The sequence below is a fragment of the Triticum urartu genome, chromosome 2 (assembly GCF_003073215.2).
Source record: "Triticum urartu cultivar G1812 chromosome 2, Tu2.1, whole genome shotgun sequence".
In the NCBI taxonomy this organism is placed as follows: domain Eukaryota; kingdom Viridiplantae; phylum Streptophyta; class Magnoliopsida; order Poales; family Poaceae; genus Triticum; species Triticum urartu.
Window position 1 is genome coordinate 53,388,737 of NC_053023.1, and position 15,867 is coordinate 53,404,603.

The following is a 15,867-nucleotide window of genomic DNA, read 5'->3' on the forward strand; positions in this document are numbered from 1 at the left end:
CGCATGGGACCAGCGAACATAACCGCCTTACCTCACGCTTGAGCCATATCATGCAGGCGCGATGCAGGTCCTCGCGGTACACCACCACAACGAGACTGAGGAGGCGGGCACTCCAGCATTCCTCATTCTTTTATAAGCGGTCGCTACAGTGTAGCTTTTTCTAGGGAAAATTGTTTTTTTTTGGAAAAAATGGTTCGCTGTAGTGCGCCCCTGCAGTAAATAAAGTCAGTAAAATGCTACAGAAAACTGTTTGCTGGGCTGACCCAACTGCTCTGGCTTCAGCGAAGCCCTCGAAGAAAAGAAAAACTTGCCGCACACAAGCGGCGACTCTCCTTGGTCAGAGGTGGCGTGGCGGCGTGGAGAGGCTGCGAATCAATCCTCTCTCTGTGGAACGGCGGTGGCGGACGACGGCATCCTCGGCGGTAGCGGGGAATCAGGTAACGGCGCCCCTCTCCCCTTCTCGGTCCTCCCACTGGGACGGCGCCCAACGGCGGCTGGTCGATGGACCGACCGCCTGGAACTTGGTGAACTCCCGTGGAACTCCGGATTGACATTGGCGCTGATTCATCCTCGGGTGTGTCGTGCTCGGCGGTGACCATGCAATATTGTGTAGCAGCGGCGGCGCAAGAGCGCGGGTGCCGGAGAGGGCGCCGTATTTCTGGCGGAGGTCATGTTATAACAAGTACAGTAGTAGATGTAGGCATGTAGCACTGGATTCAGACAACAGCCAAAGCAGCCTTTATACCTCACCTCCCTAAAATCAGTAATGTTGCATGATAGCGCTCGCCCAATGCATCTCTGGATGCTGGTTTGAGCAGACGTGGGGAACATATTGGTTTGATTGTTACAGTTCCAGCTTAGGAGTGAAGAAATCAAACTGCCGTCGCATTCTATTGTTAAACGTTTGATGACTAGAGCTTCTTATGGTCCCAAGCTTGCAAAAAAAATTTAGAGCCTCCATTGTAATATTGGTCTGGTGTGGTTTTGTAATTTCACAAACTACTAACTGATGCGTTTGTGTGCCAGCTTCCACTTGTGTTCTAAGCAGACCAGATCAATCAAGAGATGAAGAGCAGAGGCACGTCGGTTCGCAGAGCGCTTGTTCATCCTGGACAGTATCACAAAAAGAAGAAAGCAATTGTGAGTCCCCACTAGCATTGGACCATGAATCCTTTATTTGTTTGCAACCAATGATTTCCACCTGCTATTGTTGTATACATATTGCTTCTAATTTGCAAGGTCCTCAATAGCTGGTGATTGTCTGCCAAACAATAGTGAATGCCCACTCTGAAAACGTGTTTGTCTTTGTGGTTACATGATGCATGCTCACTTTATTTTTTCTCGCTCAGTTTCAGGAAGGTGGGGTGGTGTTTTTCTCGTAGTGCAAGCACATCTAAGACTTCCGTTGCTTTGTTAATAGGACATCTCACACTCAGTTCTAACGGACAAATGTTAATGTTGCTATATAACCATGCTTATGCCTACTATTTGTGATACTTTAAGGACTACTTGTGTACAATTGAGTTCCTTGTTCTATTTCCAATCACTAACAATTCAGTTCGGACCATGTATCGTTGCAATCTATTTATGTTTTGAACTATTTAGGGACGGTCCCCTGCTTTATCTTGATTCTTTTTTTTTTTTGAAAATATTATCTTGATTCTTTCATGCAGCTGGGTAATAAGAGTCGTCTTTCTGATTTTATCAAGATTTTATTGTTTTGCTTCACGGCGACCCATAGCTGCACAACAGCTTCTTTTGTGAACCCGGTCATGGGAAGAAATTTATTTGACAACAAAATAAGTAGGAGAGAACAAATAATCCTGATGCGCAACTGTTTTTAGCACCTATGCAACCGGTAACCACTAGCAATAGCCTGGATAGTATCTACTGGCTACTGATAAAAACGTGCAGATTTGTCATGTTTGTGTTAATTTTGTATTGGTTGCAGATGTGCTTGATGTGTTGCTGGTTGACCATAGAAGCGCTAGCATTTGGAGATCATCTCCAGTGTCAGATTCATGTCATATTCTGTCAGCACTGCCGCTTGTGCCAATCGTGATTTTAATAGATGAATACCACTATGCCAGAATGTTGAGTCTTTTATTCATATAAAGAGAGAATAATGAATAATTGTTGCTGATCTTTATCTTGGATCATGCTTGCAGCATAGAAGCACTGCATTTGTTTGGTCATCTGGACATGACGACAATATCAAGCTCTTTGTTTGGACATCACACATGTATGTGCCTCTACTCCAACTTCACATCACATGTATATTGCCATTGAATCCAACATAGAGATGCTCTTTATTTATTGTTAGTTCATCAAATGCTTTAAGCTGCTCTTGATTTGATACAGAAAAGCTGGTTTATTATTGGTTCATCAAATAGTCTAAGATGCTCTTGATTTGAACGTGTGATGGATTAAAATCAGTTGCATTGAAAACTTGCCCCTAAAAACCATGTGGGCTTTCACAATAGTGACCGTGAGAGGTAAAGTGAGACAATTGGAACATTGGGTTTGATTGTACTTTAAAGGTGTCATATTATAATAGTGAGTAGCAGCAAACAATGATTTAGCACGAATCTGTCAAATTACATTTGATTTAGTTGACAATAATTTTTACATTGTTGCTCTGTCCTTGATTGACCATTGCATGTCCTAATAGAACTTAGATTATTTTGATATTTTGTAAGTTGGAATTTTTATAGTAGCGGATTATGCGACGGGAGGGCGACGCCGTGCTCACCGCACCTTTGTATGGATGGGCCAGAATAATGAGATTTTGCTGCGACTGTAACAGGGGCCTTGTTTCAGAAGGAAAGAATGGTTCGGGGATATTGCAACAAGACTCTTGTTGCAGCAGAGGGCCAAGCGCACCACTAGTCTTGTACTCTTGTTGCCTGCTAGCTCATGTGGGAGAGATCGGACGGCTATCAGGGGCTGTGGATGGCCGGCGAAGCCAGTGGTGGAGGACCCGGTCGGGCAAGGCCTGGCGGCCGCCATGCCTTGATTTGGCTGGTGTAGGCTCGGCGCGGCAGCGGTGGCCAGTGACCAAAGTTAGCCCTACCTCAACTTTGTCCATCATCCTCCACCACTGGGCGAAGCGGTCGATCTTTTAACACTATCACCCCGTGAGCGCATATGAATTTTGCATTTCATCAATCAAAACATAATATTTCCATCGCGCACCACGCCGTCACGTTACAATTTACAGCAGCATGTCCGGAAGCTAGAGACAGAACAGAAGCCCCGTGTCTGTGAGTCACAGCACGTAGACCATGCCGACCTCAAGCAGCGACGCCGGCGGCACGCGCAGCACGACGTCCGGGCCGCGGCAGTTCCGGCGCAGGAAGTTGTAGCCGTACCCGATGGCCAGCCTCCTGAGCAGCGACGACCCGGGCTTGGCCTTCACGTGGGAGTGGCCCATGATGAAGGCCGTGCCGGCCTCCCTCGCCTCGCACAGCTCGTGGAGCTCCTCCAGCATCTGCTTGTCCTCCACGTCGGGGCTCCCGGGGTCCACAAGGAACCTCACCCTCTTCACCACCCGCGGCGCCGCCGCCGGCATGGCCGTGAGCTCCATGGTGTTCGTCCCGTTGCTGCCCGTCGGGCTCTCCACGCGTATCTCCACGGACGACGCGCTGTCGTGGGTGTCGTCGTAGCTGATGCGGCGCCGGAGCGGGTTGCTGCCGATGACGGTGAAGGCGTTCTCGCGCTCGTAGTCGGCGTCGCTGCGGGCGTCGCTGCACCGGAAGAGCGCGTCGAGCCGGATGAAGGACGCGAGGCTCTCGACGAGCTCCGTCTCGAACGAGTCCACGTCCTGGTGCACGTCCCGGTACCCGTAGCGCACGATGCAGCGGTACGAGCGGTGGCCCGGCGGGCCGACGCGGCCGACGAGGTAGCGCTCGGCGGGGAGCACGCGCGGCACGGGCACGGACTTGACGCAGACGAAGACGAGCACGCGGTGGAAGGCCGGGAGGTTGGTGACGAAGCGGGAGAAGTTGGCGGGCACGCCGGAGGTGAGGTCGGTGTAGACGAGGCCGATGCCGGGGACGCGGACCATGCCGAGCCTGTCGCAGAGCGCGAGGAGCCACTCCATGGTGACCTTGTTGTGGAGGTCGAACTCGTACTTCTTGACGGTGGTGTGGTGCCACACGAACATGACGGCGACGAGGATGAGCGCGAGGAGGAGCGGCACCCACGCGCCGTCAAGGAACTTGGTGAGTGATGCCGAGAAGTAGAGCGCCTCGATGGATCCGAAGAAGACGAAGAAGGCCAGCGCCAGCACCGGCGGCCGGTGCCAGCACAGCATCATGACCAGCGACGTGAGGCACGTGGTGACCAGCATCACCGTGATCACCGCCAGCCCCGACGCGTTCCCCATGTGCTTGGTGTCGCGGAACCCGACGGTGACCGCGATGCAGAGCACCATGAGCATCCAGTTGATCTCCGGGATGTAGATCTGGCCATGGACCTTCGCCGATGTGTGCACGACCTTCACCCGCGGGAAGCAGCTCAGGGCCTGACTCTGGTTGATGATGGAGAAGGTGCCGCTGATGATCGCTTGGCTTCCGACCACCGACGCCATGATCGCCAGCACCAGCACTGGCCATCTCACAGCCTCTGCATAAATAAATTTTGGTGTTCAATTAGTGTCTGTTTACTGAATAAAATGGTAAATGCAGAACAGTGCAAGTCTTTCACAGATACTGTGCTACTGTAAGAATCATCAGCTAGCATTAGTACTGGTAATCTACTAATCCAAGTAAGCAGTAGGTCGGTTTTCGCCCGGTTTCTAATTAATCAATCAGGGAATTCTCATCTTTTAATTAATGATGAGGCAAAGTTTTTGCCTCTGTTTCAAAAAAGTAAGCAGTAGGTACCTGGAACTGAGATGTAGTATCCAATTTGGTAGCTTGAGTCGAAGTCATGGTGTTTGGTTAAATAGGCAGCTTGACCCATGTATCCTAGGATCAGTGCAGGGTACACCAAAGAAGTGAAAGCAAGCTGCAAAAGCAAGGAGCAGAGTCAAGATTTGCCCAAACAGCATGATGAGTTGAACAAAAATAGCGTAGGAACTGAACTAGTTGCTGAAATTAACCTGTTATAGTACCTGGATTGCACTGTAGGAGAAGTGGCCAAGATCTGCAAACATTGCTTCAGATCCTGGAAAGAAGGAAACATGTCAGACTGTTTACATTTGGACAATTCCCCTGTGTAATTTTGGCAAAAAATAAAAACTGTGTTAACCAATGTTTCATTTCATACTGAATTTTACCTGTCATGCAGAGCAGAATCCCTCCCAGGGACATCCAACCAGACTTCTTGGTCTTCTTCAAGAATTTGAACATGTATACGGGATTGAGTGCCATGTAAACCTGAGGGTTCCAGTAGATGATATTGTACACGCCAAGCGCACTCATGCAGATCAGCCAGGCTAGAATTATGGGAGCGAAGAGAAACCCGACGCGGTGGGTGCCGTAATGCTGGAGCGCAAACAGGAACACTATTATGGCACAAGTAATCGGAGTGACGGCATCTGCATGAGAGCAAAAACAAGAAGAACAAATGAGCATGGCAGAACAAGCGACAGAGAACTAGTCTAATAGTTTTCACTTTCTGGTCACTTCAGTCGGTACTGAAATAATTGCGTTTTGGTCAGAATATTTCAGCCACCAAATGATCTTCTTGAAATTTCAAAATATTTGGTTGGATTTCAATCGAATTCAAGTTATAATTATGGTCCTTTGGCCGGAATGAAAACCAAAATCACTGAAATTCAGTGATTTTGGCTGTGACTGAAATATTTATGAGACTTTATCGCATTTAACAGTTCTCTCATACTTTCTTTCAGTGCAATTTGTGACAAAAATTCTGACGTACAAGTCATGATACAGTTCTGCTAGACAGCTGATAACTGGGAGTATTTGGGCCCAGGTAAGTGAAGTAGGAACGAGTGACAACTTATCAGTTTGCTCCAAAATTAGTTTTTTTTTTGGTAATCCTCACAGTTTGCTCCAATTTTGCTAATTCCAGAAAAAAGGATTTCGCAAGTCCATAGGCATCATTGTGAAGTACTGTATCAGTTCATCAGTAAAGTCACTAGTGTTTACTTATTATGACCTATTGTGCAGTACTCTGTTCATTGATTTCAGACAAATCCAACAAAATCTTTAAATGCAAAAAAACAAATCTGCAGTTCAGAGTTGAGGGAGGCTCACATTCATGCTGATGCTTGGACAAGGAGAGCTCAAGCCCAGAAACAGCCGAGAACACTGCATTTGCAACAGACAAAAATCAACAGCAGTATTAATAAGTAACTGCTCCTCACTCCCTGAACTGAAGAGCCAACTGAAGAACAAAAGGCCAAAAAAGAAAGAACTTGGACCGAAAAAGTCTGAAGATACATACCGGAGATGACGGGGGTGAGGACGCCGTCGCCGATGACCATGCAGGTCCCGATCATGACCATGACGAGCAGGGCGGTCTTGAGGCTGCGGTGCGCCTCGAGCCATCGCCTGACGCGGGAGCCGTGGGCGACCTCCTCCGGCGGGCGCTCGAGGCTGTAGGTGGAGAGCTCCTCGTCGGCGAGCTGGCGGTTGGGGAGCAGGCTGACGTTGGCGTGCCTGCAGATGAGGGAGTAGAGCGCGAAGGTGCCGCCCTCGCCGTTGTCGTCGGCTCGGAGCACGATGGAGACGTACTTGAGGAGCGGGATGAGAGTGAGCGTCCAGAAGACGAAGGAGAGGACGCCGAGGATCTCGTCGTTGGAGTCGGTGTGGGTGATGTCGTCGGCGAAGGTGCTCTTGTAGACGTAGAGCGGGGAGATGCTCAGGTCCCCGTACACCACCCCCAGGCTCTGGTACGCCAGCAGCATCGTCGTCCGCCATGTCTCCCGCTGCATCCAACCGATTGATTGGCACCAGTTTCTGTCAGCATCGTCGTCTTGCTTAATTTTGAAAAATTGGGAATCTATGGCTGACCTTTCCGGGCTCCATGGCTGCCGCGCTCCCGAGCTCGACCAGGATCCGTCGGCCGTCGGCGAGGGAACGGCTACGCTCCTATGATTTCCTTGTGCTAGCTAGCTCCAAGAACAGAGCACATCATCAAGGTAAAGGCAACGCTGTTAACAGTCGAATAGATTGAACCAGCTGCCAAGAACAAGTTCGCCACAAGCACACGAACGGACGGACGGACGGACACCTCGAAAGAAGCGGGAGCTGGCAATGCCAGGATACGGCGCTATACTATACTAGTAGCATACGAAGGATTCAAGGTGAGTATATGAAGGGGGTTCGGAAGAGGACGAAGAGATCGAGGAAGCAGATAGATAGGGGAGGAGAATGAAGAAAGGCATCGGATACATATCCACCGAGGAAAACATGGTGGGTATCACACCGAGTGGAGTGCAGAGACGTGTCACGTGTGGTGGGGGCCCGTCCACCTACGACCTCCACAACTAGTGCGCCTCTCCCTAGCTGCTTCATCAAAGAGATAATCAACTCAAAAACTCACTCGTTCAGACAAAGTGAGGCCGGCATACTAAAATCCATGGATATGATGTGCACGCAGACACGGGCGGACCAAGCTTTTGGCCGGCCGGCGGCCGTGAGTGTGGTTGGGTGGGGTGGGGCCGGAGGACAAAGAAAGGCATGTGCGTGCGTGAACTCACGCACATTCTCACGGCACTCTGCCGACCCCTATCAACTATCATCTTCGACCTTTAGCTTTCGGGGGCGCGGACCAGGGACGGCCTCCCCCAGATCGCGGCTGCCGGCGCCGGCGCCCCGCGCTAATGGCGGGGCTCGCCTCGCATCTTTCGTGGCTACTAAAAATCTAGGCTTTTCTTCCTTTTCCGCTTTGCCGCAAAGCGATGCCGACGATTGGAGATGCCTCGCTGAAAAGATGGGTGTCTCTTGAGGGTTCGGCGGGGGGAGAAGATTGATTGATTGGTTGGTCCGAGATCGGCGAGCCGGCCGATGGCAACTGATCGGCATTCGGCACCAGCAACTAGGACTGCGAATGGATGGTACTAGTAGCACGGTAGTAGCGCTAGACATGCTCAAGAAGAATCTTGCATTCTTCTTCCAATTAATGCCGATAGATCTATGGGATCATTCCTTTCTTTATTATGGTTGTGCAGGGGAATCGATCGGAAGGGGAGAGATCCTTATCTCTCGCTGCAAGGGAAGGGAGCACGATACCCAAACAGATAGTAGTAGTATTGAGAAATGGAAGCTTCTACTGACCTTCTGTTGCAACCAGCAGGCGATGGAATGGAATGATGGACGCAGAAAAACGACGGGGGGTGGAGTAGTGGATCAGTGGAAGAACATCCGTGTATCTTCTTCTTCCTGACCCAAGCAACGGCAGTGGTGCTACCGTTGTGGTACTTCTTCTAGCGAGCTGGGATCCGCCCCGGATAAAATATACATATACGCATGGGCTCTGATCGTCTGATCTGCGTGCAACAGAGAGCGTTGGAACGGCCGGCCGGCCAAGTAGCGAGAACACGTGGGCGATCTCTTCCTCTATCTCCTCGTGGATCTCGCAATCGCAGCGCACGGTCCACCCCCGCGCCACATGATGGAGATCCAAGCGAATCGTCACCGCCACTCGCTCCCGTAGTAATTATGGGATAGTAAATAAATGACTAGTAGCATGCATGACAAGGCCGTCCGTTTCCTCCAAAGAGTCATAGTAGTAGTAAGATGGTGTTTGGTTCTCTAGTCCTAGGATTTTTCCTACTCCCAACTAAAAAGTCTTTAAAAAGTTTCTCCCTATTTGTTTTTAGAGACTAAAAAGTCCTTAGTCTCTTTCTAGAGATTATTAAATGACCATGTTACCTCTAGTATATAGAAAAATAACAATCAAACAACACCATAGGGTGGCGGGCCAATGGGTGCATGAAGGGGCATTGTTGGAAAAGTTCCAAAAATTCCCAAAAAGACTCTCCTTGAGAGTCTTCTTCATTTAGTCCCAAATGCCTAGTTTAGTCCCTAAAAAGTCCCTCCCGTTTGGTAAAAAAGTCTCTAAGAGGGACTTTTTTAGTCCCTACACAAAAAAGTCTCTGGAAACAAACACCCCCTAAATTTTAGCACCGTCGCGGACCCTCCACCGGCTGGGTGCGGCGCGGCGGCGCCCCGCATGGCATGCTACTTCGCCCGTCGCCGCATCAGACTTTTCCAATGTGATGGTGCTTATTCCCTCTCTCTCAGTTTACAGGGCGTGCGCGTACCCCTAGGTTGTCAATTTGACAAACCTTTTGGAATTATTTGGATTGCTTACCACATGTGTCAAGTGATGTCAATTTGACAAACCTAATACAAGTCATAGATTACAAAAAATATATCAATTTAAGCTTCAGATGTTTTATTTTCAAACAGTATAATTTTTGTGTTATATAGTTTACATTAGGGTGATAAAATTGGCAACCTAGATATACGCGCAAGACTTAGGCTAGTCATAGTGGGAGTAACTTAGGTAGTAACATAGCGTACTCCAATTTTTTTTTTGCTTATGTGGCATGTAGTTAATGAGGAGAGAGGTGTTGAGAGTAACATAATATGTTACTGTAACATAGCGCTTTCCGAGAAATGATGAGTCTACAAGCTAATAAATGAGATCATCTATGACACTAATACTATGTTACTCTGCACTATGAAGATAGTAATTTAGACTAGTATCATATGCATGACACTAGTATAAGTTACTCCCCACTATGGCCAGCCTTATAAACTAAAACCGAGGGAGTAGATGAGATGCTAAGTGCATTAAATATTTTAGCAACTTAACTCCCGAATGCATAGGTGCTTTATTTATAATAAGTTAACATCTAAAGTCTTTCATGTATTGGTTAAATTGTGTCATTTTAAGTGGTTTGTCTAGATTCTCGTGTTTGACATTGGTTTTTCTTGAGGTCATCAAAGTGCTTTCTCCTCTTTTTAAATATTATGTCATGTTATTTTTTCGTTTATGTAACATGCTTAGTACCTGTTTACGATGGAACACTGGGAAGGGCATCAGTCGCAACGCCTCCGCGTTGGCCGCATCGAGCGTGCCGTGTCCGGCGGCGATCTCGACCCCGAACGTGCCGTGGCTGCTCGCGTGCTGGGAGTGGGACGCGCCGGCTGCTCTGCTTGCCGCGCACGGCGAAGGCCACGGACAAGAGCATCGGTTTCGCAGGGGGCAAAGAACGTTCTCTTCTCTCCCGGTCTGCGACAAGTCGCCGGGATTTCCGGTCTACTCCTACTACTACGGTGCCCGTGACACTGATTGGCGTCGCGAGCAGGGGCAGCCTCACGTGCTGGAATAGGGTGGGTGCGAACTCGCTGGAGTACTACTAGTAGCACCGCTGAATGCATGCACGCACGCACGCACGCCGATGGGAATCGGAATGCTGCTTTTCGCCGCTGCGCGGACGGCTGCCATGCAGAGGCACCGAAGCTCTGCTTTTCCGAATGTATGCGCGCATTTTCCGCGTCTTTGGGTCTTCTTTTTAAGATCGTACATATGTAGATGTTTATACACTCGCCTATATGAATACACACATGCACGCATACTCTATCACTATAAGCATAGTATTTGAAAAAGTAAGCCGGCACATCATCTTAAGATTGACGAAGTCGACACAGACACTTACATAGTCGACAGGAACGTCTCCTCCAAGTGGCTGCACATCGATGGAAGGCCTGAAATAAATAAATTCAGAAAAATATGAGCACTAATTGATGTGAAGTCTATGAGTTGATTCTGATAGGTTGAGTATACACTATCCTCCTTACTATTCAATCATGGGTTGGTTCACGATTTTTTTTGAAAACACATCCTATATCTCTATTTCTAATGGAGCAGTCAGGAGGATTGCGTCCATGATTTTTGTTGTTCGTTTTTTTTTCCGTCTCACCTTCCACCGCCACCCCTTCACATCGGTTTTTTATCGTCTAATAAAACATTTCCTAACTAGCCACTTTTCAAATGGGTAGGAACCGATAGCACGTTACCAAACAATGAAATCCAGTTTCATGACAATCAATGCTAAAACCTTAACTTTTCTAATGCATCGAATCTTTACCTTTCCTAACAACCAAATCTTGTACTATTAAAGGAAAATTGGTGAATGATGATTCATCATTCAACTCTTTCATAATGGTACGTCGTGGCCTTCCCACACTTACCAAAACAATTAGTCGTACTTACCAAATCTCTACTCCTAAAGGAGAAGTCTGCGGTGGTGATGGTCGGTTTGGTCGTAGTTCGTTTCATTTCGTTCGCCTCGCTCCTTCGTTCCATCGCACGTCTCTATTCGCGCACGAGAAAAGGAAACATCCCCGTCTATGATTTCCCCCCACCAAATCAGCCCCTACTCAAAGAAAAACAAATTGCCCCACCCCTTTCCTCTCGAGCGAGGCTAGGTCTCCTGCTCGCTCGTATGTTGTCGCCATCCTCCCACTTGAAAGCCCTGGCTCTCGCCGTTGGTCGCCTCCCTCTGCGCCTCCTGACCCCCCCTCACCACGTGTCTCGCCTTGCCACCTCCCAAGAATCCAGTGACAGACGACTCCCGTATTTCATGGATGGAGTTTTCAAAGTCCAGACCGGCGTCGACGCCCTCTTCGCCCAGGCTGTCGGGTGCATCGACGTTGTCATCCCCCCGACCGTGTCACAGATCGGGCGGTGCTAAGAGGAGCCCAAGGGAGCTGTTGCTGTTAGCAAACACCGAGGCTATGATAATCAGAAGCTGCTGTTGTATACGTCTACTCCAAGTCATGGTAGAGTAACTATCTGGTTTTTTTCTGGGTAGGGAGCTCGCACCCTGTGCCGACCACATCTGGCGATCATGGGCTCCCCTAGAGGTGAAGATCTTCGCATGGCTCGCGGGGCGAGCTAGGCTGTGGACGGCGGATCGACTGGCACGAAGAAACATGTTGCACACACGGTTATGTCAGTTGTGTTGCTAGCAAGACGAGGATACCACTCACATGCTCCTAGGATGTGCATACGCTCGCGAGGTATGGTACAACATGATGCTTCCTCTGAGGTTGCACAGGTTCACTCCGGATGGCGCGAAGCCCCTAGTAGAATGGTGGCCACAGATGGTGGAGGCGGTGCCGGCAGGCCAAAGAAGACATCTGAACACCACCACCTTGGCCTTCTTCCTGGGTAGGGAGCTCGCACCCTGACATCTGGCGATCATGGGCTCCCCTAGAGGTGAAGATCTTTGCATGGCTCGCGGTCCGGGCTAGGCTGTGGACGGCGGATCGGCTGGCACGAAGAACACATGCCGCACACACGGTTATGTCAGTTGTGTTGCCAAAAAGACAAGGATACCACTCACATGCTCCTGGGATGTGCATACGCTCGTGAGGTCTGGTACAACATGCTGCTTCCTCTGAGGCTGCACAGGTTCACTCCGGATGGCGTGAAACCCCTAGTAGAATGGTGGCCACAGATGATGGAGGCGGCACCGGCAGGCCAAAGAAGACATCTGAACACCACCACTTTGGCCACTATACATTTCATCTGGCTCAAGCGCAACAGCCGTGTCTTCGAACACAAGGCGTCCCGGCCACGGCCACGGTAGCGCTAATTATGGCTGAACTCCGTCTATGGATTCATGCTAGGGTAGAGGGTGGACACCCCTTTCAAATTAATGTTTAGTGATTATTGGAGAAGTAATGAGGAAGTTGTATGGCATACTGAGGTTTAGTTTTCTTTTTCTTTTCTTTTTGACGGAAAGGGTTTTGCTTTTCCAACACACTGTTGCACCATTTACATCTCACTTCTTGTTATATATTAAAATGAGTGCAGCCCAGTGGGATTGATATGTCTCTCGTACAGACGACTTCTTTGTTAAACCACACACGCAAAAGTGGATCTCCTTCAAATCTAAGTACTTGATAATGTACGAACTATATACATTTATGAATATTTTGGAGTTTGGATCCTATTATGGTGCCTACAGGGAAGAAAGTGTTTCTCCCCAAAATCCAACTTCCGTAGCCAAGATGGCAAAGCACCATGGGATAGGTATGCGTCAGAGAGAGGACCATAGGAAGCTGAGGTTGCAAATATGAAAGCAAATTCCAAGGTGCTCAGTGGCCATGACATCTTTGCTCCTCAAAAGGGCAAAACTCCATGAACGGCTTGATCACTGAGTGCCATGGAGAAGCACACATGTTCTGATCTCTCAACACATCTCTTTGTACTCTGCAGAATCTTGCCACTCGTAATATAGTTTTGATATGGAGATTTACTTGATGCTTATTCCTTATGGTAATTAATCTCATTATCAAATAAATTATTTTAGACATAACATACGCTATCCCCAGCCCCCGCGTCGTCAGGGCGGCTCGGGCGGCTCCCTACCCAGCCGCCGGGGGCGCATACTCCTTCCTCCCCACCCTCCGCCGCCGCCGGGGGATGCCGCCGGTCTAAGCCCGGGGGCCGACGGCGGTGGCGGAGGACATCACCTCTCTCCCGTGGATCTGGGGTTGTGCGGATCCCTGAATCGTGTGGAGGCGCCTCAGATCCGATCGGCAACGGCGATGGCTGTGGCGCGGCGGCATCGGAGGCGGCGCGGGCTGCGGGCGCGGAGACCAGCCCGGTTCGCGGCGGCGGCACTGCGGTCGGCGGCGGCGGCGGCGCGCCATCTGCCTTTGGATCGGCGGCGGCGGCGTGGAGGGCCTGGTGGTCGCGTAGGCGGCACCTCCGTCAGATCTGTTCTGACCGGTGCAGTCGGCGGTGGTGGTCATCTCTTCCGTCAGAGGTGATCGGCCTGCGGCTGGGTGATCGGATCTCGAGATCCGTCAGCTAGTCCCGGCTACGTGTCGGGGAGACATAGTTGCCGGTGAAAACCGAGCCGTTGGCGGGCGATGACGGCGTTTTACGTCGTTACCTTGATGAAGGCATCGTCGTGTAACTGTTGTCAACCCACTCGTGCTGCTTCGGGGGAAACCCTAGGATCTGGTCTTCCAGATCGGACGATGGCGGTACTACGGTGCCATCTCTCTCCTGAGAGCATCGTTTGTGGAGCAGCGCTGGAAGACAGAGGCGGGAGGTGGAGCGGCTTCGTCTTGCACGGAGCTTCGGTGGAGCTGTCAAGTCATGCCTGGCCGACAGGTGCTACGCTGAGTCATGCCTGTTCGGCAGGTGCTACGCACGACAGATTTTCCAAAGACTTCAAGCTGTGTCGGCTGGTGGTACTTGGCAGCATGGTGCTGAGGTGTATCAGTGGCGACCGCGACGTGCTCAGCTGTTTGCGCACAGGGAGGAGGTACCGTTGGGCGCCATGGTGGCGTCGATGATAGCTAGACCGAGCAAGGTTGATGCATCAGTACAGTTCTAAAGATGGAGCGATGGCAGTTGGCGGCGGCCGCCTCTGAGAGCACGCCGGACCGGCGAGACCCATGTCCGGCAGACGTCCTGGATGGGTCCTCAGGTCTTAGATGTTAGGTTTGGCTGCAATGTCTATTTGGTATTTGGCCCAGGCTATCTGCGCCCCTTCATCAAGTGGATAGGTGTAGCGATAGTTTGTTGCTTAGACGGCGGTTTAGTCTTACTGTTGTATTACTTTGTAAGATCTTGTGAAAATAATTAATAAAGTGGCCGTATGCATCGTCCAGATGCAGAGCCGGGGGTCATCCTTCTTTTATAAAAAAAACATACGCTATCCTCTCCTCAACCAATAATTAGTTTATGATTTTAATCTTCTTTTGAACAGGCTACACAGACAAATCAATGGAGGATGGATATGTCCTTCGAAGCTAAAAATAGTAACATGATGCCTTGTAAGGTATCGTGTTCAAGTATGAAACGAATCGCAACACATTGAATCATGTCTGCTACAATATTCGTCCATGTGGTATACTTAAATTTGTACAATGCGAGTCACCCTGCAGCAATTCGTGTAGCACAAATGAAATGGAAGAAAATTAAGTAAGGCATTTTAGTTAATCAGCTTTCTGTTTTGAATTTTATTTTCTCAGCTATGCATCATATTTGTTTTAATTTATGCTTCTGCTTGTGGCCAACATAACCGCTAACGAACACTAGTAGAAAACAGAGCATCTGTCCCGGTTTCAGAGGGCTTTTAGTCCCGGTTCTGCAACAGGGACATAACGATCGAGACTAATGCCCATCACTTTTAGTTTCGGTTGGCTTACGAACCGGGACTAAAGGAGTTCCACGTGGCCGCTGTGGGGCGCCCAGGCAGGAGGACCTTTAGTCCTGATTGGTAACACCGACCGGGACTAAAAGAAAGCCACGCGTTAGCAGCTCCCAGGCGCTGGGTTTTTTTAAGGAGGGGAGGGGGGGGGATTAGGAGTTTTGGAGGGTTTAGGGGTTTCGTATTGTGTTAGCTAGCTACTACCTATATAGAGAAGTGACATCTCTTTCTCCGTGCTTGGTCGATGCTAGCTACTACATATAAAGAGAACTCGACGGTAGCTAGTAAGCAAATGAAGGAACCATTAATTACACAACATCGTCATGAACATATATAGAGAGAAGTGACCTCTCTTTCTCTGTGCTTGGTTGAACAACAAGTTTTCGTATGTCTATCCGACGATACTACATATAGACAATATAACATCTCTTACTATCCCTGACATCATCTACCCAAATCATTCAATTCTGCATGGTATTCTCCGTCTTTAGGTATGACGTGGTCAAGAAAAAATCTCATCAATTCCTCTTGAATTGCTCGTATGCGATCATGTGGTAAGAGTTCGTCCCGCTTCTCCCATATCTAATTTAAAGAAGGGGGTCAATACATATATATGAATGAAACTCAACACAATTGATGGTAATAAAATAAAATTATGAATATTGTTTACGTACTTCAAATTGTTTGTCAGATAAGCCCCGCTC

General features: G+C 49.3%; 1 protein-coding gene and 1 long non-coding RNA gene across 3 annotated transcripts; one reads left to right on the top strand and one right to left on the bottom strand.

Moving 5' to 3' along the window:
• Positions 1-234: 234 nt before the first annotated feature.
• On the top strand, positions 235-3,187 carry LOC125535666. 2 transcript variants are annotated; one of them, XR_007294770.1, is made up of 4 exons: positions 235-437; positions 1,027-1,140; positions 2,169-2,242; positions 2,807-3,187. It is a non-coding gene; the product is annotated as an uncharacterized LOC125535666 (long non-coding RNA). The 2 variants fall into 2 exon arrangements; XR_007294769.1 differs by having other exon boundaries at positions 237-437; positions 2,169-3,187.
• Positions 3,139-7,491, bottom strand: LOC125535665 (probable potassium transporter 9). Its single transcript, XM_048698735.1, has 7 exons — positions 6,984-7,491; positions 6,415-6,898; positions 6,225-6,278; positions 5,282-5,542; positions 5,117-5,169; positions 4,887-5,010; positions 3,139-4,626 (listed from the first exon to the last, which is right to left on the bottom strand). The coding sequence occupies exons 1-7, from the start codon at positions 6,996-6,998 to the stop codon at positions 3,269-3,271; spliced, it is 2,349 nt and encodes a 782-aa protein (XP_048554692.1). The 5' UTR covers positions 6,999-7,491; the 3' UTR covers positions 3,139-3,268.
• Between the last annotated feature and the right edge of the window lie 8,376 nt (positions 7,492-15,867).